At 51.3% G+C, this 24045-nt stretch overlaps 1 protein-coding gene across 1 annotated transcript in view; it reads left to right on the forward strand.

The window, feature by feature from the left end:
• Positions 1-24045, forward strand: part of CR1 (complement C3b/C4b receptor 1 (Knops blood group)) — a 66859-nt gene that overhangs the window by 699 nt on the left and 42115 nt on the right. The window contains exons 2-30 of the mRNA XM_066982804.1: positions 945-1102; positions 1581-1769; positions 2280-2379; positions 3362-3447; positions 3805-4017; positions 4438-4620; positions 5480-5668; positions 6042-6239; positions 6455-6637; positions 6929-7117; positions 7365-7544; positions 7642-7811; positions 8008-8155; positions 9068-9385; positions 10986-11162; positions 11345-11524; positions 11991-12173; positions 12672-12860; positions 13109-13288; positions 13590-13789; positions 14029-14196; positions 15909-16296; positions 16529-16717; positions 17187-17378; positions 18135-18234; positions 19799-19881; positions 20376-20570; positions 20779-20838; positions 20962-21090. Of these exons, the coding sequence (XP_066838905.1) occupies positions 973-1102; positions 1581-1769; positions 2280-2379; positions 3362-3447; positions 3805-4017; positions 4438-4620; positions 5480-5668; positions 6042-6239; positions 6455-6637; positions 6929-7117; positions 7365-7544; positions 7642-7811; positions 8008-8155; positions 9068-9385; positions 10986-11162; positions 11345-11524; positions 11991-12173; positions 12672-12860; positions 13109-13288; positions 13590-13789; positions 14029-14196; positions 15909-16296; positions 16529-16717; positions 17187-17378; positions 18135-18234; positions 19799-19881; positions 20376-20570; positions 20779-20838; positions 20962-21090 (5089 nt within the window). The 5' untranslated portion in view covers positions 945-972. The remainder of the gene's footprint in view (positions 1-944; positions 1103-1580; positions 1770-2279; positions 2380-3361; positions 3448-3804; positions 4018-4437; positions 4621-5479; positions 5669-6041; positions 6240-6454; positions 6638-6928; positions 7118-7364; positions 7545-7641; positions 7812-8007; positions 8156-9067; positions 9386-10985; positions 11163-11344; positions 11525-11990; positions 12174-12671; positions 12861-13108; positions 13289-13589; positions 13790-14028; positions 14197-15908; positions 16297-16528; positions 16718-17186; positions 17379-18134; positions 18235-19798; positions 19882-20375; positions 20571-20778; positions 20839-20961; positions 21091-24045) is intronic.

Consider the following 24045-nt stretch of genomic DNA (forward strand, 5'->3'; position numbering starts at 1 on the left):
AGAGTCGCCTTTGGTCAAAGCCTGTGCAATGTAGAAAGCATCAAGAAAGACTGCCTCGTTTGCAGAAGGAAGGCAGGCACTCTCTGTGCATAGTGCTGGGAAGATTTAGGTTCATAAATGATGATCCTGGGTAGTTAGAGATTAGAAAAAGTTAGAGAGAGCTCTGCCTGATCTCCAGCCCAACCAGGTTAGTCAAACTGCACTTAAATTCCATTTTGTAAAGCAATCTCCTGAATGACTTGCATGCTTCGGAGCCTTATTTCATCTGGTAAAATGTGACAATCTGCGCAACCCTTTTGTGCATACAGTTGTAGCTTTCTGCTCAGATATTTTTTCCTTTTTCTGCATGTATTTTATTTCTAGGGGATTGTATTGACTCCAGCAGGAGGATTTCTCCCACCTGTGGATTAGCTTCCCGGAGATTTATTGCTAAAGCAAAATGTTTTGTCCTTAAGTTAAGTTTCAAGGTAATTTTTCTGGAAGGATAAATGAATTCAAATGACCCTGCAGGTATTAATTTGGCTGTTTGGCTGGGAAGAACTCCTTACTGGTTTTATAGTGTTCTTAAGTAAACCTGACAAGCTATGAAGTATTTGTTACAATCGAAGTGGAGCTTTTTTTTTTTTTCCTATCTTTTAAAAATTTTAATTAAAAGCTTCTCACACATGTGAACGAAGGACTAGGGGAGGAAAGCCTACGGGATGCTTAGCATCCACAATCAGTTTCCCTGTTCCTGTGCTGCCTCTCAGTCATGGGCCAGCGAGGAGCCTGCAGAGGGGCTGCTGCCGAGCTGCTGGTCCCCTGCTGGGGCATCTGCAGCGCCTCATCCCCTCCTGTCCTATGGGCACTGCATGGAGATGGAGAACTGAGACCTGTCCCTACCAGCATTGGTTGCCCCAAGCCTAAACTCAACACTTTGTTCCCCCCTCTGCTATTTTTCACAGGTACTTGGCCTAGAAAAAGAATGTGGTAATGTCTGCGGGCTCTGCAGGCAGGGAGGCTGGGATGAGGATGATGCCAGCTCCAGGGGCAGGGAGGCCAAGGGGCCGTGCCGCTGTCCTCAGGCTGCTCCTCGCTGCTGCCCTCGTTGTGGCTGTGCAGGGTAAGTGAACGCAAGAGGGGAGCGAGTCCGTCGGATAAACTGAGCGCCCTCAGAGGGAAACTGTTTCCCAAGGTTCACAAAATCTTGATGCTCCTCATTTCCTCATTGCTTTGCATTTCAGGGATCTGGTCAGAATCCATCCTCCTTGGCCTTTTTTTCTTTCCTGTGCAGAATGGCAGTAAAATTACTCTAGCTTAAAAAGGTGCACTGGTTTGGAGATAGGAAGCAGTTAGTCTGGACTTTGGCACCTGCCTTTGAAACTGCCAGATGAAGTATGAGCAGCAAAGAACATATGGGGTGATGCTCCTTCCCTGTCCTTTGTGGCTGTCCCGAGTCACAGACTGCCTTCCTCCTCTTTGCCTCTAGCTTTAAGGGGTTTTAAGGCCACCAAAGCATCCTCGCCTGGACCTTCAGAGAAAGGCAGACTCGAACTCTCATTTTTTTCCTCACGTCTTTCTGATGGTTTTTCTGCTGGTAGGTTCCTGCGATGCTCCGCCACGTATCCCATCCGCAGAACTGAAAGAGAGCTACCAGCACATCAGGACATTTTCCAGCTCTGACAGGGTGGAATACACCTGCCGTCCAGGTTATGCAAAAAAGAAGGTCCGGGCCATCCTTGTTTGTGAAGAGGATGGTAGGTGGACAGGATCGACCGACTTCTGTTCACGTGAGTACATTTTCAGTTGATTTTGATTCTGTGCAAGTGCTGTCAGCTCGCTGGGCTGGAGCAGCATCCCAGGGGCTGCGTGGGGTGGCAGGAGCTGAGTGAGGGTGACAGCACCGGCCATGCTCCGCTGAGCACCAGCAACGGCAGCAAGAGCAGAGATCTGTTGCCTTTGACCATTGACTCTGACTATATTCAACGGCAGGTTCCTCTGCTCAGGCACTTAGTGACTCTTAGTTCAAAACGGGTTTTTGAAACTGTCAGTAAGAGAACCCTTTAGCTGTAAAGAAATGCCATCATGCTTGGCAGAGGTCCTGCAACCTCTCTTAGGCTGCAGAGGCTGACTGCAGGTCGTGATACAAAGTCCTGACGGCATCGTGAATCATGCAACAATTTAGGGTAGGAGGGTCGTCCATCCCCTTGTTAAATATTGGAGGTGTCTTCTGCTCTCCTGCTGGATTTTCCTGCTCCTTCAGGAACCAAAGCACTCACCCTGGTCCTGTTGTCCCTCAGCCAAGCAATGCAGCTACCCCGGAGACCCGGCCAATGGCAGACTTGTGGAAGTGGAGCAATTCACCTTTGGCTCAATAGCCAACTACAGCTGTGACATGGGGTAAGCCAGCAGCGCTCGGGGCACAGGTCCTTGTGACCCCGAGGTGATGCCCAGTCCAATTTTCTGTACAATAGGGGCTGCAGAGCTAAAGCACGGGCTCTGCTATCAAGTCAGCTTGTCGTGATTGACTTAGAACCTGCTGCCTGGAAACTCTTCCGATTTGTGTTTAAGGACCCAAAAGGAGAGTCCAACACATGGCGCAGTTATGGTTCTTCATGCTCACTGTTAATTACAAGTCAGGTACCAGGAAAAAAGGCATTTGTCCTCCCTGGTTATAGCTTGTGCTATCAGAAGCCTTGTGCTAGTGTAGGTAATTGCAGACTGTAATCAAAGTGTCTTCTAAACTTTCCTTTGAAAGCTTGAAGAATGAGTTTTCTTAACCTCGTACTTTGAGGCAGTTCTTCCCAAACTCCAGCTCTCCAGGGCCTTTCTAAACCCTTCCCAATGTTTCATTGTCTTTCTGAAGGAAATACATCAGTACTGAAGTCAGAGCTTTACTGATAGTTACAGCCAGCTGATCAGTGTGCAGAGGGGAAGCCTTATTTAAGAACGCGTGCTTCTGGATCGGTCGCACCGCTGTAGTTTTCCTGCAGCTGCTACCAACCATTCTGCCAGTTTGCTTGGGGCTGATGCCCAGTGAGACAGGGCCACCTCTAATCCTGCCTCTTTCACAACAAGGACAGGAGAGGAAAGAGTGAGACCTCCCAGGTGCAAATGTGATGAGCCATCATTAACTGCATCTTGATGTCACACATAATAAATAAAATAACGAACATTTTTCCCTTAGAAACCATGTAACATTATGCTTTGTCAAAAAAACATCATCACTGGAAAAAAAAAACAAAAACAGCATTGATGGCAAATTTGTGATCACCTTGGATTATAAGGAAGCCAAAACAGTCCTACTGTTGATGTTTTAGGTAAAATCAAAAAAATCAAAACTGAGCTTGACAAGTAATTCCCTCCCCTCTGTTTCACACAGGTACAGACTGATTGGAAATTCCCAAATCCATTGCGTGCTTAAAAATGGGCAAGTTACGTGGGATGGAGAAGTTCCCTTCTGTGAACGTAAGTAGAGTCCCCCAGCTGAGCTGCTCTTTAAATGGTACTGGGGATGCAAGGAGAAGCAGTCGCTCTACCCCACGGAGGGCTTTGGTAATTCATGGCCTGGTGAAGCCTGGAAAAATAGTTTTTCTTGGTGTTTTTATTCCTGTGCCATCCTGTGGAAAAGTCGAAGCGAGGCAGCTGCACGTGAGAGGGATTACCCCAAAGCCACCCGGTCGCGAGGCAGCGCCCTGCTGAGCAGGGGCTGGCACGTAGGGCACCTGCCTTGAATTTCTGACCCCTCACTCATTTGTATTTCAACTCTCTTTTACCAGACCTTTGATTAAAAGGAGTCTTTCACCATTATTTTTTTTTTTTTAGCAATCCCATGTTCACCCCCTCCAAACATAGAGAATGGAGAGCACAATGGAGGCGACACTGCCATCTTCAGCTACGGATCCTCCGTCACCTATCGGTGCCACTCTGCCGGCAGGGGGGAGAGAGCTTTCTCGATGGTGGGGGATCCCTCGATTTTCTGCACGACCGTGGATAACCTGAACGGCGTCTGGAACAAGCCAGCCCCGGAGTGCAAAGGTGAGCAGCAAAGTGCCAGGCTGCTGCAGCCTGCAGGGGACCTGGTGCTGGGGACTTTGGGGTTGGACCCAATGATCTCTCGAGTCCTTTCCAACCCCTACAATTCTGTGATTCTGTGATTCTGTGGGACTTATTTGAGCTTTGGGAAGAAACAGAAGGCCTGCAAAGAATTCAGAAACCTGCTGTGGTACCTGCTGCCTTTCCTTTGTTCTTCTTGTGATGTGCCTTAATAAATGCGTAAAATTAAAGATAAAATGCTGTAATATAGAATGAAGAGTTCAAAAATATCATGTCAGCCTGCTGCCTGGTCCTGACCGTTTTCAGCCCTTTTAAGAAATGTGTGCTATGAGAATGCTTTTAATAATCTCCCCTTTAAGCATGACTGCCCGCTGGCTGAGCGGTGGCGTTTCTCTGATGCAGTGGTGGGCTGCGAGCACCCCCGGGTCGAGAACGGGAAGCTGCTGAGCGGGTACAGGGCCGAGTACACGTACCGCGACACCGTCATGTTCGACTGCGAGCTCCGCTACACCCTGCAGGGCAGCGAGACCTCCACGTGCAGCGAGGCCGGGCACTGGGAGCCGCCGCTGCCGCTCTGCCAGCGCAGTGAGTGCCCGTCCCGCCGGGGGAGCGTGCAGTGCTGACAGCGGTGCCTCCAAGCTTCAGGATTTCATTTTTCATAATTATTTTTATTTAATTTAATTTAATTTAATTTAATTTAATTTTATTTTATTTTATTTTATTTTATTTTGTTTTGTTTCATTTCATTTCATTTCATTTCATTTCATTTCATTTTACTATATTTTACTATACTTTATTTTACTGTATTTTACTTTATTTTACCATTTTATTTTATTTTACTATATTTTACTTTATTTTACTATTTTATTTTACTATTTTATTTTATTTTATTTTATTTTATTTTATTTTATTTTATTTTATTTTATATTTTTATTCCTTAGCAAATCTGTTGCACCACGGTGGCTTTTGATTTCCTCTTTCCTGGCAGCATGCTGGAGATGATATAGGCATACGATACAGGAATGTAGGTGTAGGAATTTACAACTTCGGGCCATAAAAGCTGAAGTCTTGTCCTGCTCAAGCTGGTGAGCATTTCTCAGTAGAATTCAAAGGGACTAAGCTGATCTTTCTATACTTAATATTTTTAAAGGTCATTGGCAGGTGAGGTCAGAGCCTCACACAGTATAAACTTTGTTAGAAATCGCACCTCATTATAACATAGTAGTGTAAATTACTGTCTGGTCTGAAACTATTTGTACATTTTCATTTATTTCCATTGCATTCACCCTCCAGCATTACTGAACTCAGGCAATTGCCTTAAGTGGATCTCAGCAAGAACAACGTGAGCCCCTATTTTTCCCCAAATTCTCTTTTTCCGCATGCTGTTAAGGGCATCACTGGTTTATCGCTGGCAACGTCCTCAAATTGCTGATTTCACTCCTAGGCAGCTGCGATGACCCTCCCGATGTGTTTAGGGCTGTGAAAGCGAGACTCGCGGGCAATTTGTTTCCTGCTGACACTGTGGTTACCTACGAGTGCGAGACGGGCTACGAGTTCAGCCCCGGAGAAAACACGCGACACATTACGTGTCTGCCAGACCTGACCTGGACCGAGGTTCCCCATCCTTGTAACAGTGAGTGCACGTCCCTGCAGCTTCATTTCCCGTGTGATTGGACAAAGCTGTTCCCAAATAAATAATCTGCATGCAACCTGCTTCATTTACTGCCACGTCTAAGGCATGGGCTGGCTTGGTGCTGCCCCACAAGCAGCTGCCGGGGCCCCCAGGAGAGGAGGAGGAAAGTGTGCCCAGCAAAGCTCCTGCGGGGCCTGCCTTGCCCGTTAGCTTTTGTGGGAGGATGTGTGTGCCCAGAAAATAAAAGTTCCTCTAGGAGTGTCGGGAAATGGCCATCCGTTTGTCTCACAGAGCCTTCTGCTTCCGATGAATCTGCTCTCATCCGGTTATCTTTGCCATGATTTGTCTCTTGCTAATAGTTGGCATTTCTCAGAAATTAGGTGCCCGGATCCAGTTGTCAGGAACGCAATGCATGTCAATGAGTGGTACAAAACAGGCAGGTACATGTATGGAGACAGCGTCAAGATCGTGTGTAACGAAGGCTATACTGTCAAGGATTATGGCAGCAACGTTGCGCTTCGGTGCACAAGCAAAGGCACGTGGGAACCGGCAGTAACAGAGTGCACTGCAGGTAGGCAGCGCTGGTGAGGCGTGTTGGCTGGGTGACTGCTCATTTCTGACTTCAGCAAAGGTTTGGGTCACTCTGTACAGTGTCCCTGTCCGCTACCAGCACTGGAAAAATGTGTGCAGAAATCTACAAGCGGCCTTGGATGACGATAGCTGTCTTTTCCGTGGAAAGCCTCTTTCTGAAAATATATGAAATCCTTAATTTTCTTCTGTTTCTAGAACCTCATTGCCCACAGCCCGTTATTGATCATGGGCAAGAGGTTTATAAGAGCAAAAATGACTACAGCGCCGGGACCCGCGTGAGGATGGTGTGTGATGAAGGCTACGCCCTCAGAGGCGATGAGCAGATCGAGTGCAAGGATGATCAGAACTGGGCTCCCTCGGTGCCGTTTTGTGACAAAGGTACGTGCAAGGCAGCAGCATCACCAAGGAGAATCGTGGGTGCCTTCCCCCGGGAGGGGACACGGGGTGGGTGCTGAGCACGGGGGGAGCAGGGTGGCGGTGGAAGGGGCTGCGCTGGGGCCTGATCCAGCAAGAAGCTGGGCAGCAACCCTACATGTGTTTTCGTTCTTACAAGCATGAAGTTGACTCATGTACTAACTTCTGAGAAGTGATTTTGGTTCTCACCTGAATGCAATGATCACGCATTATTTTTACTTTACTTATTTTGTATCAATTCCCGTTGTTTCATAGTCTGTGACCCCCCTCCCCAAATCACCAGCGGGCAGCACACGGGCTCGAGATCAGGGGTCTTCCCCTACGGCTCGGAGGTGACGTACAGCTGTGCCGCGGGTCTGTCCCTCGTCGGGGACGAGTCCATCTACTGCACCTCCACCGACGGGGTGAACCTGGTGTGGAGCGGCCCTGCCCCGGAGTGCAGTGGTGAGTCGCTTCCCCGTGGGGTCACACCGGGACCTGGGTGCGCAGGGGGATCTGGAGCGGGGCTGCCGGCAGCTCCTGCTTCCCCTGCAGGCTGCGGTGTGAGCTCGGTGCCTCAGGGCTGGCGTGGGGACAGGAGACGCCGGTTCTCCTGCGTTGGGTGCCCCAAAGCGCTCAGGGCGAGCCCTGCTTTGTGTCCCGGGGCAGGGCGGCACCCGGCCTGACGCAGCCCCGCGCGCTCTGCCCGCAGTGGTTCGCTGCCCCAGGCCTGCCGTTGAGCACGGAACGATGTCTCCGTCGAGACACACGTTCCCCTACGGTGTGACCTTGAAGTTCTCCTGTGATGAAGGCTTCGTGCTGCACGGCGATGCTGAGACCCAGTGCATGGCCGACGGCACCTGGCAGCCGCCGCTGCCTTCCTGCGTCCCAGGTGGGTCCGGCCCCGGCACCGCGCATCCACCGCCCTGGAGCTGGCAGGGCGTTTTCTCCTTCTGTTGCATCATTTTTGCCACCCGTTTTCCTTCCAGTTCAATGTTCCTTGCCAGCGAGAGAAGTGGATGTAGTTTTTCACGCCGTTAAGAAAATGTTCGAGGTGAATGACATCCTGTACAGCTCCTGCGAGCGTGATGGCTATCGCTTAAAAAATGCACCGAGCATCTGCTCAGCTGATGGCACGTGGATACCACCACCCAAATGTGTAAGTACCACTTTCTGCCCAGGCTTTGCATTTTGCCCCATTCATAGCCTGGAACAGCACTGGTCTGACTTCATGACCGTGCCTCGTTACCATAGGGCTGGCACGGTGGTGGGGCTGCATTAGGAGGTGGATGCGTCCTGCATAGGTCCTGTCGTGTAGCCTCACACCCTCTGTCTTTGTCTTGGTTCTTTTAAAGAAAACGCTTCACACATGCCAGAAGATTCTTCAAATCAGGGAAGCTTTCGTGTGCGGCATTCCTCTGACAGAACTGAAAACTTTGCTGGAGGTGCAGAAGCTGTACCTGGAGATCCAGAAGCTGGAGGAGGATCTGAGAATCAGAAGACGCAGCTGACTACAGTGGCTGCTTGATTTCATGAGAACCGCCTCCGTTGCGTGATGAATAATATGCTGACTGAGGATTTTGTATGACCTTGTAATTCATGCTAATACTTAAGTAGCCAGAAAAAAAAAAGTTGGTGAAGGAATAGATTTTTTTTTTTTTTTTTTTTTTTTTGGAAAAGGAGTCAGAAAGTCTTTTGGCTCATTCTGCTACAGCTCACTGGGTTAGGTTTGTACATCACTTCATACACTTTAAAGCTTTACTTTTAGATATGTTTGTTAGCCTCTGTTCACATACATTATGTGCATCGCTGTGAACAAGCATTTAACTGCCTAATTAGCTGCAGCCTTCAGAGCTGGTACAATGAGGAAATCTTCAAAGCCTGTTTTCTAGCACAACAAGAATGCCGTGTTTTCTTCCCAAGCAGGACAGTTCTGATGGAGCAGAAGTGCCACTTGCTGCTTCTTTGTGTGTCCCCCCTTGCACCAAGAGCAGTTGTTGGAAATAATTTCAGCTGCTTCTGTCTTTACAGTTTAATTTCTGCAATGTCCAGCAAAGGGGAAGTGCTCCACTGACATGGATCTTGTGATCGGAGCAGTATTCCTTCACTGCCAGATTAAAATAAAGCTGCAGTTCTAATGACAACTGCGTCTTGTTTTCAATATCTCTGTCTTCTCTGCGCTAAAGCAAGGGCACGTTCTGTACTCTCTGCTTGCTCAGACACAGTTTTGCTGTTCCCCAAGCACAGGGCTGCCTGGAACAGGGTGTATGAGGCCATCTGCTGCCTGTCCCACTGCCCTCCTGGGTCCAGGTGAAAAGGCAAAGGGAACACACAGCCCTGCCCTGTGCGCCCACCAGCGTCTCCCTCTGCTCCAGAAACGAGGCCAGCACGGTGCGGAGCAGCTCTAGCCATAAAATAGCTTTATTCGCTGTTGTCCCCACCGGGGAAGAAGGCAGAGCAGTATTCCTTCCCTTACTACAGCCTCGCTGGAGGATGCAGGGTGGGCAGCCCTCACCCCGAGCAGGACAGAAGCACCAGCGTGCTGCCGTCGGCGTGGCTGCCTGGTCTGGCCCCGACTTCCTACAGCTGCTTCCCCTTCCCCGGGGCTCCTCGCCTTCCCCCGGCACAGTCGGCGCTCGCCCGGCAGCTCCTGCACCATGCGGGCGCTTCGCGGCTGGATGGGGCCGCTGCTGGCAGCGGCGGTGCTCGTGCTGCAGCCCGCTGGGAGTCTCGGTGAGTGTTGCACCCCTGCCCACTTCCCTTGCTTCCGTGGCTCAGCTTTGCTTATCAGTCAAATGGGGAATAATCAGGCCAGGAAAGTTCAGCGGGAGACATTCCTATGGTTGGAGGCACTGCTGATTTCTTTCTGATGTTCTTGCAAAGCTGCCCTGAGCCCAGTGGCTCCTGCTAACTGCGCATTTCTCCACTCGGTTGCACCTCTGGATGCTTGCAAAGAGCCACCCAAAATTCCCAAATGCTTTCCCATAGTCTGGATCCCCCAGCCCGCACCGTGGAGAAGTAAGGCAGCTCAGGGGCTGTGAGCTCATCTCCGGGATAGCCCAGGGCCAGGTCTTTTGTCTGCTGAGCTTCTCACGGGCTGAAGCTCAGGACTTTATTGCAGTGAGTGCATCAGCCTGGGACTCACTTATCTGTGTGGTAGCCGAGAAGTTGTTCCCAGGGTCAGAGGATGTCCTGATGCTTTGAGGCTTGAGATGAGGATGGTGGTAAGTCGGGGAGACTCAAAAAGAGGTAATAGTTTGTATCATTTAATTACAAGGGTCATAGTTTGTAGTTTGAGCTGTGTCAGGAGCGAGGCTGATGCGTAAGCACGGAGGTAGCCTGCAGACATGCTGAAGGCAGCTGGCCCCTTGTCGTCGTGCATCCTGCGGGCTGGCAGCAGGGCGTGAGAAGTGGAGGTTTGCTCGCTAATGACCCTCAGAAGAGGAATAACGGTTTCTGTCTGGAAGTTGACATTTGCTTTAAAAAGAGGCTTTATAGGAAACTGCTCTGCTGTGCTAAGTGTTCCCCGCTGCCTCCTCTGCCTTGTGCAGCTGCTGCCCCCAGCTGAGCACTGCTTTGCACCTGTTTTCTTTAACTCGTGGTGATTCTCAGAAGCCCCTTGTCCCAGCCAAACGTTACCACTGGGGTGCAGATACCTAAGCTGAGACCTGGGGAAGACACAAGCAGGTGTGGAGACTCTCCGCTGAGTGCAATCCTGGGCAGGGTATCAAGGGCAGGTATGCTGGTGCCGCTGTCCCAGTGTGTGAACCAGGTTTGTTTCTAACAGAGCAGTCCTGCGGCTTGGTGACCTGCTGGCCTTTATCATAAGGCGTAAGGAACCCCAGTTATATCCACCTTTAGCTTTCCCCCCGCTATTACAGTCTGTGACCAGCCCCAGGATGTTTCTTGTGGCAGGTACGGTAGCCAAAGAAGTTTTTTGTTTGGGCATCAGTGATGGACACATGGGCTGGAGGTTAAGTGTTGTTTTTGAGCCTCTCATTTACCTTAAAGCTGAAGGCAGGGCGCCGGCACAGCGGGGTCGCCCACCCAGGGCGTGCAGCGCGGTCGTACCCCAAGCTGCCAGAGCAAGCGGTGTTAGGAACGGGCAGAAACAGCCATCAGTTGTCTGTGAGCGAAGGAAGGGCTACAGCTCTGCAGTCCTGGTGATGGTGGCTTCTCAGGCATGCTTATTAACCCTTAATCTCTCTGCCTCAATTCCTGCAGTTGTTAAACTGCTCAGTTTACCAGGTGGGGGTGCAGTGACCACGGGTCACCGCAGCTGCGATCAGTAAAAAACACCCCTGCGAAGTCCGTGTTGTCCACTGCTCTGCAGAGCTGCAGTGTCCGGTCCCATTTATTGCACACGGACGGCTGAGACCCGTGCAGAACTTCACCTCCGGCAGCGCGGCCATGGTCGAGTGCGACGCTGGCTACGTCCCCGCGGGCACCGGCACCGTGCGGTGCCTCTCCAGTGGCAGGTGGCAGCCGCGGGTGCCTGCCTGTGTCCCAGGTACGCGCAGGTTCCTCTTCTCCCCAGTTCGTCTCCTACGTGTCGTTTCATGAGTTTATTTTGCTAAAAATGTGTTGGGGCGGGCTGGGTCCTGCCAGAGGCAGGGCTCAGCCCTAACGCTGGCGGGTCCGGGAGAGCCCCGGTGGCTCTGAGTGCCCTCCCGGTCCCTGCCCCGGCACCAGGTCGCTGCCCTTCGCCTCCTGCTCTCAGCTACGCCGACCGAAGCCCTCAGCGCGAGTTCCTGGTCGGTTCGACCGTCACCTACTTCTGCAGACACGGGTACACTTTGATCCCCGAAGTATCTCCGACAATTACTTGTCTCAAAAATTTCACCTGGTCCGCAATCCCAACGCTTTGCCAGAGTAAGTGCCCCGGTTTCTTTGCCCCACCAACAAAGCAGCCGTTTAATGGTGGGGAAATACCATCATTTTCTAAACACCCACCAGCGGTGCAGTGCCACAAGGCTCAGTGCTATATAGCAGTGTTTAGGCTCTCAGCGATAATAATTTTGCCATTCAAAGGGTGACATGGATGAAAAGAAATATCTGAATCCCATCCTAGTCATTTAGTCTTTCAAACAATGACAGTAACGTCGTTCCTCCAGTGCCATCTCTAGCTAATCATGGGGTTCAGACTGCTCTGCCTTCCAAGAGAAATGGCTGTTATCCCATTATTGCAGTCCCTGAGCACGCCAGGGCTGGCTGGGGACGTCTGGCAGGGTCCCTGGGTTAGCGAGCCACCACCGTGGGAAACACCCCGGTGTGGATGTGTCCGGCAAGCACTGTCTGACCCCGTCCCTGGAACCTTCCTGATGCCGGTGTTCCTCAGTGGTGCAGTGTCCGAACCCCGCCATCAGCCACGGGCAGGAGATCAACGTGAAGGATGCCAAGTACACCTACGGGCGCCAGGCAGCGTTTCAGTGTGACCCTGGCTACGTGCTGTGGGGCAGCCAGAGGGCTCAGTGCGGGTCTGACGGGACGTGGAGCCCCCCCATTCCGTTCTGCGATAAGGGTGAGTCCGAGCGGCGGCTGCTTGGGGGGAGCTGGGAACTGCATCTCCATAGCACGGGGGAAGAGCAGTTAGAAAAATCACATAAACCTGGCGTCTCTGGTCAGAGAAGGCTGTGCCAGAAGGGGTCCAAGTCACAGCATTAAATGGTTTTAATGCATTCGCTTTCTAATCAAGGTGTTGAGTAACGAGCCTGCAGCCATTTTCTTAGAGGACTGTTTAAGGGGTTTATAATGCTGGCAAATCCCTGACCCAGTTTATGAGCAGGATTGTTTATCACAAGAGATCCGAGGCGAGGGAGACCCACAATGTGGTGTGGGGTTGGCGGGTGAGGGTGCATGGCTGCTCCCTCTGTGAACGTGGCAAGAAGCTGGGAGACTTTGAGCAGAGCCTGGCCAAGCATAATACAGAGAACTGGCTTCTCCTGGTACTGCCAGCACTTCTCCATCTGGAGACGGACTGAAAAACATCTTAACTTTTCTTTTCTCTTCTCTCTTGTAGTCTGTGACCCCCCTCCCCAAATCACCAGCGGGCAGCACACGGGCTCGAGATCGGACCTCTTCCGCTACGGCTACGAAGTGAAGTACAGCTGTGCCGCGGGTCTGTCCCTCATCGGGGACGAGTCCATCTACTGCACCTCCACCGACGGGGTGAACCTGGTGTGGAGCGGCCCTGCCCCGGAGTGCAGGGGTGAGTCGCTTCCCCGTGGGGTCACACCGGGACCTGGGTGCGCAGGGGGGATCTGGAGCGGGGCTGCCGGCAGCTCCTGCTTCCCCTGCAGGCTGCGGTGTGAGCTCGGTGCCTCAGGGCTGGCGTGGGGACAGGAGACGCCGGTTCTCCTGCGTTGGGTGCCCCAAAGCGCTCAGGGCAAGCCCTGCTTTGTGTCCCGGGGCAGGGCGGCACCCGGCCTGACGCAGCCCCGCGTGCTCTGCCCGCAGTGGTTCGCTGCCCCAGGCCTGCCGTTGAGCATGGGAGGATGTCTCCGCCGAGACACACGTTCCCCTACGGGGTGTCGGTGCGCTTCTCCTGCTATGAAGGCTTCGTGCTGCACGGTGATGCTGAGACCCGGTGTGCGGCCGACGGCACCTGGCAGCCGCCGCTGCCCTCCTGCGTCCCAGGTGGGTCCGGCCCCGGCACCGCAGCCCCGGTGATGCGCAGGCATCGGGGTGCAGCACGGCACGGTGGTGCCTCCTGCCGCGGCTCCCCTGGTGCCTTCTCCTCTCAAGGGCTGTTCTGTCCTTCGTCAACCCCTCCTGCACACCCTGGGGATGTAACTTTGCGTTAACGTTTGGTTTTGTGGCTCCATATATTTAAATTCACCTGCACTGATTCATTCTTCACTAATTTCATATTTATTTCCTACCGATGTAACGATGATCCCCTGGCTGTGCTGCCCTCTGCTGTGTGGTTTACTTTCAGTTCAGTGTCCGGAACCGCAAGTCGTCAATGGAAGGCTGAAAAACCCCAGTGACAGTAAAATGTGGTACCCAGCAAACACAACTGTTACTTTTGAGTGCCTTCATGGGTACCACTTCTCTGGTGATGGACCCGCCACTTTCAAAGACGCTTGGACAGCCACGTGCCTGGCTGATGGCAACTGGACACCGCTGCCCAAGTGTGTAAGTGTCATGGTCTGAGTTTCTGGATGAGGGCTGCCTGATTCCTGATACAAAAAGTGATGGTCTGAACCTCTTAAAGGCTTTGGCTTTATTGCCACAGTGTGGGATGCAGACTGCGTTAGGGCAATGCACGGCAAATTGGGCAGAAGCGCAGCCTCAGAGCTGCAGAGTTTGGAACTCCATCCACCGCCGTGCAATCATACATGCCTGTCTCTGCTTTTTGTTACACTTTTTTACAGAAGAAGCAAGGAGATGCTGATGTATGTGAAGAGGTTGGGTATATTAAAATGGCCTTTGACTGCGGTGCGCCTATGGAGGAAGTGAGAACTCTGCTGGAAGTACAAAAACTGTTTCTGGAGATTCAAAAACTAAAGGTGGAAGTTGAGCTCTTGAATAAGGATGTCCTGTAACACGCACTGTAATGAATTACCCGTCCTTTGGACACAGTTCACGCAGTCAAAGCATCTATTAGAAGACTCTTAGTGACTTCATAGTTCATGCTTGTATACACAGAACCAGAGAAATAATAAACAATTTTGGGGAGGTTGCTTTTGTCATGCTAGGTGCTAGAGCACAGGGAAGTTTTTGCTCTGTTCTTGCTCTGTTCCTTAAATCCACAAGCTTGATTTCCTATATAACAAACCATTTTCACTTTTCATTTTAGCAAGCATAATAAGATGTTACACTGAGCTTCCTTGAGTCACGGAATAAACCGTGCTAGGCCAAGGGCAGTGAAACCGGAGTCCAGGGAAGCAAACTCCTGGCAGAGCTGAGCTGCCGGCTCCTGGAGGCGGTTCTGCAGCAACCTGCTGCCCGGCAGCCCCTGCCCGCTGCCCGCTGCCAGGCATTAGCACACCTCGCCTGCCCAGAAATAGCCCTGGAGTGAATATTTAACTGCGTCATTTCCTGGTGACCCAGGTCATGGCTGCTATTCATCTAGCTAAGGGCAGTTATATTTAAGTGTGTTACTGGAGGCTTGCAAAGCCTATTTGCTTATCCCTGGGTTTTAAAAGAGGCAACAGGTTCTGGCACGGTGCTGCTCTTGACAGATAGCTGGGTTGGTGTCGTCTTCCACATCCCTGTGTTTCCAAGCAAATGCTAAGAATAGATGTTGTAAGTTTAAGTGGAAAGAATCAGACAGCAATGATTTTTCTTATTCAATAAACGATAATCCTCTTACTGTGCCTGCGTGGTGAAGGAATCAGGCTTTCTGTTCAGGGGTATGATAAAAGCAGAGATGTAAGCGTGTGTTTTGTAATCCCTCACAGCAGCTGTAGGTCCGGCAGGGTTTTGCTGCGGCCAAGCAGTCCTTCTGGCCGAGAGCTGAGCCCTGGCAGCTGGGGCGGGCATGGGGCAGCAGCGGGGCTCAGCAGGAGCCGGGAGGTGCTCAGCTCCTGCCCAAGAGACTCATAGCGGTACGTCCCGGTGAGTCGCACACGTTTAATAGTTACTAGCGTTGCTTTCAAGGTTACTAGTGCCCAACACACAACGCCCAGGGATGGCATCTCCCACAGGATGCACACAAGGGTGCCTCGATAATTCATCCTGTGCTTTACCAAGGTGGGGCGAGGTGACACGGTAACGGGAGGCAGAGCCCGGTGTCACCAGGAAAGCCATGCTGCACCCTGCGGTGCGACACCTTGCTCCCACCCCTGGTGCTGCACCCTGCTCCTCCCACGCTCTGCACACCTCTGGCTGCAAACAAAGGTAGAGCATCGCCACGGGCGGTGCTCGAAACGCGTAAGCAGGAGTGAGCTGGGTGTTTCTAGCAATGTGCTGGAGTGCTCCTAACAGACGTCAGGGGATGTTTCAGCGTGTTAGTCAGTGCACAGATGTATCCGCTCACAGCCCTTCCTAATTACACAGTGCCTGACTCAGGCAGTTAGGAAAAAATATCAGATAATAAGATAATAGGAAAAAGGGTAACACTTTTATTTTGCATTTCGCTAACATGGAGGAGCTGTGCTGCGTTACCTGCCAGCAAATGACTAAGCAGGCATTTTTCTGCCTTAGTTACAGCTCAGGGGTGGAGGGCTTTTCTGCCCTGGTAGTGTTTGGTTTTGGTATATCCGTGCTAGTCAGGGCTCGCTGTTAGCCTCAGGACAAAGAAAAGGTCTGAGTTACTCCCCCAGCCCCCATGTGGGGCAGGAGGACCTGGAGGCTTTGCCCGGGCCCCCTGGGTGACTGCTGTTCGCCACCCCTGGCTGCACTCCTTGTCCCTGTGGGAGGGTTGAGCTCCATGTGTGTTCTGGACGGGTTTCCACTGCTCCACAGGCTTGGCTGCGTCTCCGCTGCTGCATCTCCTCTCAGCCTTCAGAAACAGCCTCTGCGAGCCAACAGAGCTCGGCAGAGGAGCACAGGAATCGCTGCGATGAAGCCTGGAGAACCAGGTCAGGGGAAGCACCCGGGCACCTCGAGCTGCTGGGCTCCCACCATGCGGCAGGGATCCGGCCACCCCACACTGCTCCTGGCCTTGATGGGGCTCCTGGGCACACCTGCAGCTCGCGGTGAGTACGGGCACATGGGATGCACTGCGGGGAGCAGCGAGACCTGCCCAGCTCCCCCCTCACTGCTCGGGGGCTGGGGAGGGCGATGGCACCACCCCCAAGCCAAGGTGCTCCCAGGGATGCAGCCCAGCACGGTGCCTTTGCTCAGAGGGAAACCCAGAGCTGCCCTCCTGGGATGCTCGCTGGGGCTGGGGAATGGGATCCTCACCCAAAGAGGTTTTCTCCTGCGCAGGTGACTGTGGGCCCCCACCCCGTATGGCCCACTCCAAGCCGTCCATGGCCGAGCAGCCCAGCAGCTTCCCGGTTGGATCCAGGGTCACCTACACGTGCCTCGAAGGCGCCATCAAAATCCCCGGGCGGGCGGACACGGTGCAGTGCCTGCCCGGGCCCCGCTGGTCCCAGCTGCCTGAGCCCTGTGGCCGTAAATATCCCTTTCTCTGAAGCAGCACCGCTTCAGCTTTCTCTTGCTTAGTCAAAGCTTTCATGCAGCTGCTCTGCAATGGCACCCTTAGGTGCAAAACCGCCTCCTTTAGCTGCTGCCGATGGGCGCGGGGTCTGCTCCTGCCGGTGATGGGGTAAGTGGGGCCGCAGCCCCCGGGGCCGCTGTTTGTGCTGACCCTGGGCTGGCAGAGGCTGGCTTCATGGGGGGCTGCAGCGCACGGCTTCCGATCTACTGACGGCTTTGCCTGTGCAGGGTGCGCATCCTGAGCTGCACTTTGCTATGGATGCATTCAGTGGGGTTGCAGCTGGTAAGAGAGAAGGGACAATCTGTGATGAACACGCAGAGCTCGCCAAAAGCGCCGTAGCAGGAGCATTTCTGCAATTACAAGCTCTGACTTGCACGCCTCTTGCTGGCCAGCTCTCTCAGACCTGCTCTCCTTGATTGCCAGTGAGCTGCTCTACCCCGACAAGGTTACAGTTTGCTGCCCTGTCCAAGGTGGACGAGAGGATAAATTTCTTTCCTGTTGGGTCCACTGTGAGCTACGTCTGCCACCCCGGCTACGAGAACATCTCGGAAAGCTCCCCCACCAGCACTTGTCTTGAAAATCTGACGTGGTCGGAGGTTGCTGTGCTGTGCCGCAGTGAGTACCTCTGCCCCTGCCTGTGGGTGAGCAGCCCCCAGGGCTGGAGCCTGCAGGCCAGGTACCTGCTCCTTGCCTGTGTGCTGCAACACACCCCAACAGCCGCATGCTTAACCCAAAAGCAGGTGGATATTCCGTGACGTTCATCTGTAACACCCTGGGAGTGTTTAGGAAAGGTTGGACGTGGTGCTTAGGGACACGGTTTAGCAGGTGACATTGGTGGTAGGGGGGTGGCTGGACCAGGTGATCTTGGAGGGCTTTTCCAACCGTAACGATTCTGTGATTCTATGGTTTTAAGACTTAGCAGTGAGAGTATCGAGAGTGTTATTTATTTTCTCTTGGCGTGAAAAGATCTGTTTTCATTTTCACATAATGTTCTCATCTGGACACAGTATATGCACAGGACAAACATCAATTTGCAGGGAGTATTTCTAGCCTTGAACCTCAGAATGTAGACAAAGCATATTTCCTGATGAAATCCGTATCACATTAAGACAGACAATGTGGCAGCAACACATTTTTCACTTGCTACCAAAGCATCGAGATGGAAATCTCTCTGCAAATATTCCTTTCTGCCGTCCTGTGAAGTGTTTACAGGTGTCGGCTGTGAGCGTGGAGCCCTTCTGGGGCTGCACAGCTCGGCTGTGTCTGAGAGAAAAGGAGCCCTTTGCTACCTCCGGGTGCAACCTTCTTGGTCTGCCCCCCGTTAGCGTTCCTCATCCCGTGGCCGCTCACTTTGGCCTTGCTCCCCTGCAGGGAAGTCCTGCGGGCAGCCGCCGGCGCTGCCCAGGGGCAGGACCCTCGCCCTGACGGACTTTCTGTTCGGTGCCAGAGCGAGAGTGGTCTGCGATGAAGGGTGAGTCCCGGGGGGCCCGGTGCTGATGCTGGGTTGCAGGCTCTGCTCTTACACATAAGATGTGTAACATCCTATAACATGCCCAGGGCTCAGGCAATGAACCTGCGGGTGCGGGCTGGGTGCTCTTTCGCAATACAACCCTGGTACAGCGCTGCTCCAAGCAAGGAGCTGAGTGCTTTTCCCTTCAGTTTGAGCTTTGTGCTGGGAAGGAATGAGACACAGGTAGAGCACAGGGGTGGGGAGCTGAGTTTATGGCAGCCTTTTCCTTCAGGTGTCATCCAGGGGAAATTCAACTGCCCTTGGCTATCTGTCCCAACAGGACTAGTTGTGGCATCAGTTCGTACCTACAGGCTTCAAAACAGGCTACTTGAAATATTTCAACTTAACACATTCATGATATATTGAATATGAAGGGGTTATGTACGAACTTTAAAACTTATTGGATGTTCAGCTAGAAAACTTCAGTGAAGCACACTTTCCATTAGTCAGTGCTCTGAGTCATGCTTTCTGCCTGCTCCTAATCAGGGCACACATGCACTGTTTGCAGACTTGCAAAATTAAGCTCCCAAACCCCTGACAAGTATTCAGCTAGGGCTGGAAAAGCTAGGGCTTTCCTCCCTAGCAAGAGCTTGCTGGCATCGCCTGGTTTGTTCTGTCCTTCTGTGCAGCTGTTTCAATTACAGTAGAGCTTTTTTCCCCAAATACTCCCTTAGAGTGGACTTCAGGGAAATGACAGCACGTTCCACCCTTCTGTGGTTCAGCTCATCTTTGAAAATACCCATCAGGGTGGAGGGATGTTATCCCTTGAAGCACTATCAGATGTTATCACTTGTATCCAACTGCTGAATTACATCCTCCCATTCTGTAAATTCAGAGATCTGGGAAGGTGTCAGTGTTTTCAGGAAAAGATGTCTAACTTCCAGCAAGCAAATCCAGAAGCCACTGTAGTGAAATGCAGATTCATATTGCTCCCCACCTGTCCCTGCTGTGCGTAGAGGATGCGTTTGAATATTTGCAGAGATGAGCTGAGCAGGTTTTGCTCTTCTGGCAGCACTCTAGCAAAACTGCTGCAGCCTTATAACCCCAAAGCAATGTGCAAGTGAGGAGGTGGCACCACCAGCGGTGAGGATTTCAGCAGATCCAGCTACCCTCGGTAACAGCTCTGCCATAAGCTGAGCAGCAAGCAGGGGCCAAGCAGGCTTCAGGCTTCCCTGGTCTAACAAATCTGAGCCCAGTGCATCCGACTGGGGATCCACGCCTGCCCACAGCCCTGCCTGACCTTCCCTGTGCTCGCCTCGGGACGCTGGCTGTGGCTTCTCCCTTCCTTGCACTGGGAGGAGCGCTCTGCACCGAGTCAAAGGAGAGAGGCACCGAAAAGCAGATTAACAAGGATCCTAGCAGAGAGCAAGGTGAAGGAGCTCTGCTGTTACCCAGCTCGTATTTGCACATCTGCTTGCTTTAAAGCTGCCCTTTCTCCACTCCTGATCACACTGGTACTGAGGGGAAAATGTTCTCAGTTTCTGGGTAGTTACAGAAATTTCCCTCTTGTTGTGTTTTCACTTAGGTACAAACTAAATGGGAGGAATTTCATCCAGTGTTGGCTGAAAGGAGATGACGTTGAGTGGAGTAAACTTCCAACCTGTGAATGTAAGACTGATGCAATATTACTTCAACTTCAGTACATCCTGCATGCTGAGGCCTAGTACAAGCCTGCCTTCACGGAGGGTTTGTTTGTCTTTATATTATGTGGCAGATCTGTCACCCACACTGCAGCTGAGATATATCCATTTTGCTGCTGACACTGCATTTCAGCAGTTTTGTCCCCACAAAATCAAAATATTTTCTCATGAGCTACGATTAGCAGTGAGGGTGATGGGATGAGATTTCTAGGGCTCTAGCCCATGACAAGCTGCCTGCTTATTTCTGTGACACGGGGAGAGAGAGGGAGAAGGAACTGGCAGGAGAAACACTTCAGAAACAAAAGAGATGATCAGAACAGAAGGTAGTGCTAGTGACCCGTCTTCACTCGTCCAAAAGGCTTATTCTCTTCAAAAATCTTAGGTGAACTCTTAAGAAACATTTTGCATTTTCATCGTTACTGAGGCTTTTAGCAACACTCATGTCGACCTTCTTTCATGCAGTAATTACCTGCTCTTCACCTCCTCCAATTAGCAATGGGAAGCACAATGGTGAAGGTGTAGAAAAATTTGCTTACAACTCAACAGTGACTTACAGCTGTGACCCTGGCTTCCAACTCATTGGAAAAGCGAGCATCCACTGTACAAGTACAGACAAAACAAATGGAGCCTGGAGTGGAGCAGCGCCTAAATGTAAAGGTGACTTTTCCTGGAGGTTAGGACTTGTAATATGAGTTCAGTATTTAGTATGCACCAGCTAAACATACTGTGATTGCTTAGTATAAGATGTGTCAAGTGGGAGTCGTACTGCAATTTGAAAAAGAAAAAATGCAATGCTGCTAAGTGAGTAGGGAGTGAACTGCCTGAAATGGAGAGCTTTTACCAATACTTATTCTTTTTACTACAGAGAAAAGCAAATTTGTCAAACTTGGAGCAAAAGAAGTGGAAAGGAGCACTCCTCCCCAAAGTGAGTTGAAATGACTCTGCATTGAATTAAGCCCCACATTTCCAGACTTAACTTGCCCCTTTATGATCTCTCTGTGAAAAAGCCATTCAAGGAGTTTCATACTGTGATCTTCATTCTTTTCAGATTTCCAGGGAAATGGCATCCCAACAGATAAAAGGGTTTTCACAAAGGAAATGAAAATCAGCCTTTATAAAGAGTCACTCCAAAGCAGCAACTCCTTCTCCCATTCTTCTTCCTTCTCCAGGCCACGAGGTGAGTCCAGCGCGTCTCCTGAGACTCGTCAGGAGTTCGGGGGAGCTCACTCATAGGGCTCAGGGTTTATTTCCAATCCCGTATCCGGAGCTTTCACTCTTTCCCATGTTTCTCTTCCGTGGTAGGGAGCTGTGCTACCTCAGCATTCAGATTTGTTGTGCCTTTTTACAAAACCCAAAGCTACTACTCTCCTGGAACCAGCCGAGGACCTCTGTGTCCTCCAAAGTACATGGGGATCTCTGGCATTCTCCCCCAAGCTGGCTGCTTTGAAAGCGTAAAGTGGTCTAAAGTTGCAGCACTTTGTGGAAGTGAGTGTTTTATTTGTCATCTTGTTGTCTTCTTTAAGTTTTCTTTGGGTAATTTGTAGTTTTACTGGTTGGGCACCAGGTTCAAAGTTCGGGTTTGAGTGCACTGACCTTCTTCTCTTAAAGAAGCCTTGTTTTGTTTGCGGTGTATTCTCATGTGTCAGTTCTTTCCTTGCCCTGCTGTTGTTAGAGATTTTGCTCGACCCGTTTTTTGTCATATTGAAAACCAGCAGTGCTATACCGTGTAGCCTTAGGAGAGCTGGGCTTTTTGTCCCCGTCAGGGCTGCATGAGGCAGCCAGCTAACGCTTACCTTGTTCCACGCCAGCACGGTCGTGGGCAGCCAGGAGAACCCGGACGTGGCAGAAGTGCTGCTACCACAGATTTCCCATTCGTTGCAAAGGAGTGTTTTACCTGTAAAAAGGGTGAGTGTCGGCTGTGTTGGGAGCAGTGTCAGGGTGGGAGCCGTGAGCATAGAACTGGGAATGACACAGACATACTGCCCACTGGAGGGTTTCCTGCACGGCCGGAGATGCGATGAGAAGCCTTTCTCGGGTGTGAACTTGGACCGTCCTTGAGCCGTGTCTCTGGGGTCACAAAAGGAAAATCTGTCCCCCATTGTGGGGATTTTGTGCATGGCCCCACACACGCTGGGGCTGCTACAGGAACGTGGCGAGGTGGTCGGAGAAGCCTGGGTGTGGAAATGCCCCTGTGCCAGCACAGCATGGCCAGGAGGGATCTGCCCCTTGCTGTGTCATTTCCCAAAGGTGTTTGGTTTTTTTCCCACACAGTGCTGCTCCATCCTTTTAGCATCACCAGGCTGGTGGCTAGCTTTGACCAAAAACTCGGTGTATTTGCCTAGACTGCTAAACAGGGAGTCAGAGAAGCTGACCTACTGGGCTAACGCGGGGACCTGGGCTGCATGGCTGGGCACTCGCAGGTGCATGTGCAGGAACAAAATTGCAGTGGTATCAGTGCATGGACAGGGCTGCAAAGAAGGGCTTCGGAGCCCTTAACAGAGAGGAAGTATGGGGGCACTGGGCCCTTGGTAGTAACAAAGGCTGAAAGCGTCCTAAATAATGCAACAAGGAAGGAAAGGGGCAAACTTTGTCCTGTTTATTTCCTAAAAATGTATACATAGCTCTATCATATGCCTTCAGAGGGAAGAGAGATCTAAAAACCTCTTCCTGTTGGTTTTCCTTTTTTTCTACTGTTTTGTCATTCTTGGCACTTCTACAGGAGATTGTGTAAAAGCAGCAGCTTGACACACGCTCTAAAACTGGCTGCAGTGTGGGAAACACTGCTTTGCATTGTGCTTCAGGAACTTGGCCCTCCTGCCCCAAAATAGGAGCCCTATGGAGTCAGCCTGTCGGTGCCAGCAGGCAGGAGCAAGTGGTGAGACAGGGAAAGTGGCACACAGCCTGCGAACAGCTTCTGATGTTTGAGGGAGGGAATGGCTTGGGCCTTTCTAAAGGTGGCTTCGGTGTTCTTTAAAGTTCTGGGCTAGTATCGCCGGGCAGAAAGCTCAACTCTCCTTGCACCTCCAGCCAGGCCAGCCTTCATGTGAGCGTTTCCTTCCCTCAGGCTGCGCACATGGCCCATGGGAAGCACGATGGCATGAGCACAGAAAGATTTACCTGCAGCTTTGGAGCACTTTGTGGGATGTGGCTTCTCTCCTTCGGTGACACCGTGACAAAGGGACACCCAGGGAAGAAATCCCCTGCCAGGAGGCGTTTGCACCTTATTTGCATGGTTGCAAAGACAACTTTCTCATGCTGCGCTTCCTGATGCCTCACTGCAGACATAAACCGCAGGCAGTTCAGTGGGATCCCACTGTCTAAATATATTGTTTTTGTTTTGAAAGAAAATAACCCTGTTAAGTGCAAGCCATGCAAACCCTTCACCATGTTCTTAGAGTGCCTGCTGCAGTGGTTGTACTCATTCGGACTCTTTCACTTTGGTTTAAAACAAAGAATAAGCTATTTCAGACATGTCCTAGGTACGCGTACAAAATGTGTTTTTCTAAATTGTGATATGTTTTAACGTTCCGAGAAACTGAACGAAAATTGCTTGTACAAGAGTTGGTCAATTCCCATAGCTGCTTTTCCCATCTGAGTTTTTCTCTTTTGCTAGTTTCCTTCTAATATCACAAATCCAGTTAGGAATCCCTACTGATCTGACCAGATGTTGCTCAGGCTCGGGGCGAGGCCGCGTTATTTTCCAAAACCCTTCAAGCTTTCTGCAGAATTTTGCTCACAGTTCCGCAGTGTCACAATTGGTTACAGTACGAGTTTCCACAACCGCATATTTCCTTTCTCACTAGCAGCACAGCCCTGCTGCCAGAGCAATCACCATAAACACAGAAACACCCGAGACAGGTTGTAAAGGAGACCCAAACATCTCTGCTGGGCTGAGTTGCTGCCTTAACTCCCAGGATTTTGTGGCTGTGGCAGTGGTTCTGCTGCAGATACGCCCCTGCTAGCTGTCAGCAGGGTTCTGCTGAAAGCAAAATCCTGACCTCCTTGTCCTGCAAAGCTGTGTGCTCATTTCTGTTAGGAAATCTTGACTCATTAAACTGAACGTTGATCTTTAGATCTTCAGTACTGTTAGCACTTTCTTTAGCAAAAGCCTTTTTGTCTCAAACATAAATAT

Source organism: Anser cygnoides, chromosome 25 (genome assembly GCF_040182565.1).
Source record: "Anser cygnoides isolate HZ-2024a breed goose chromosome 25, Taihu_goose_T2T_genome, whole genome shotgun sequence".
Classification (NCBI taxonomy): domain Eukaryota; kingdom Metazoa; phylum Chordata; class Aves; order Anseriformes; family Anatidae; genus Anser; species Anser cygnoides.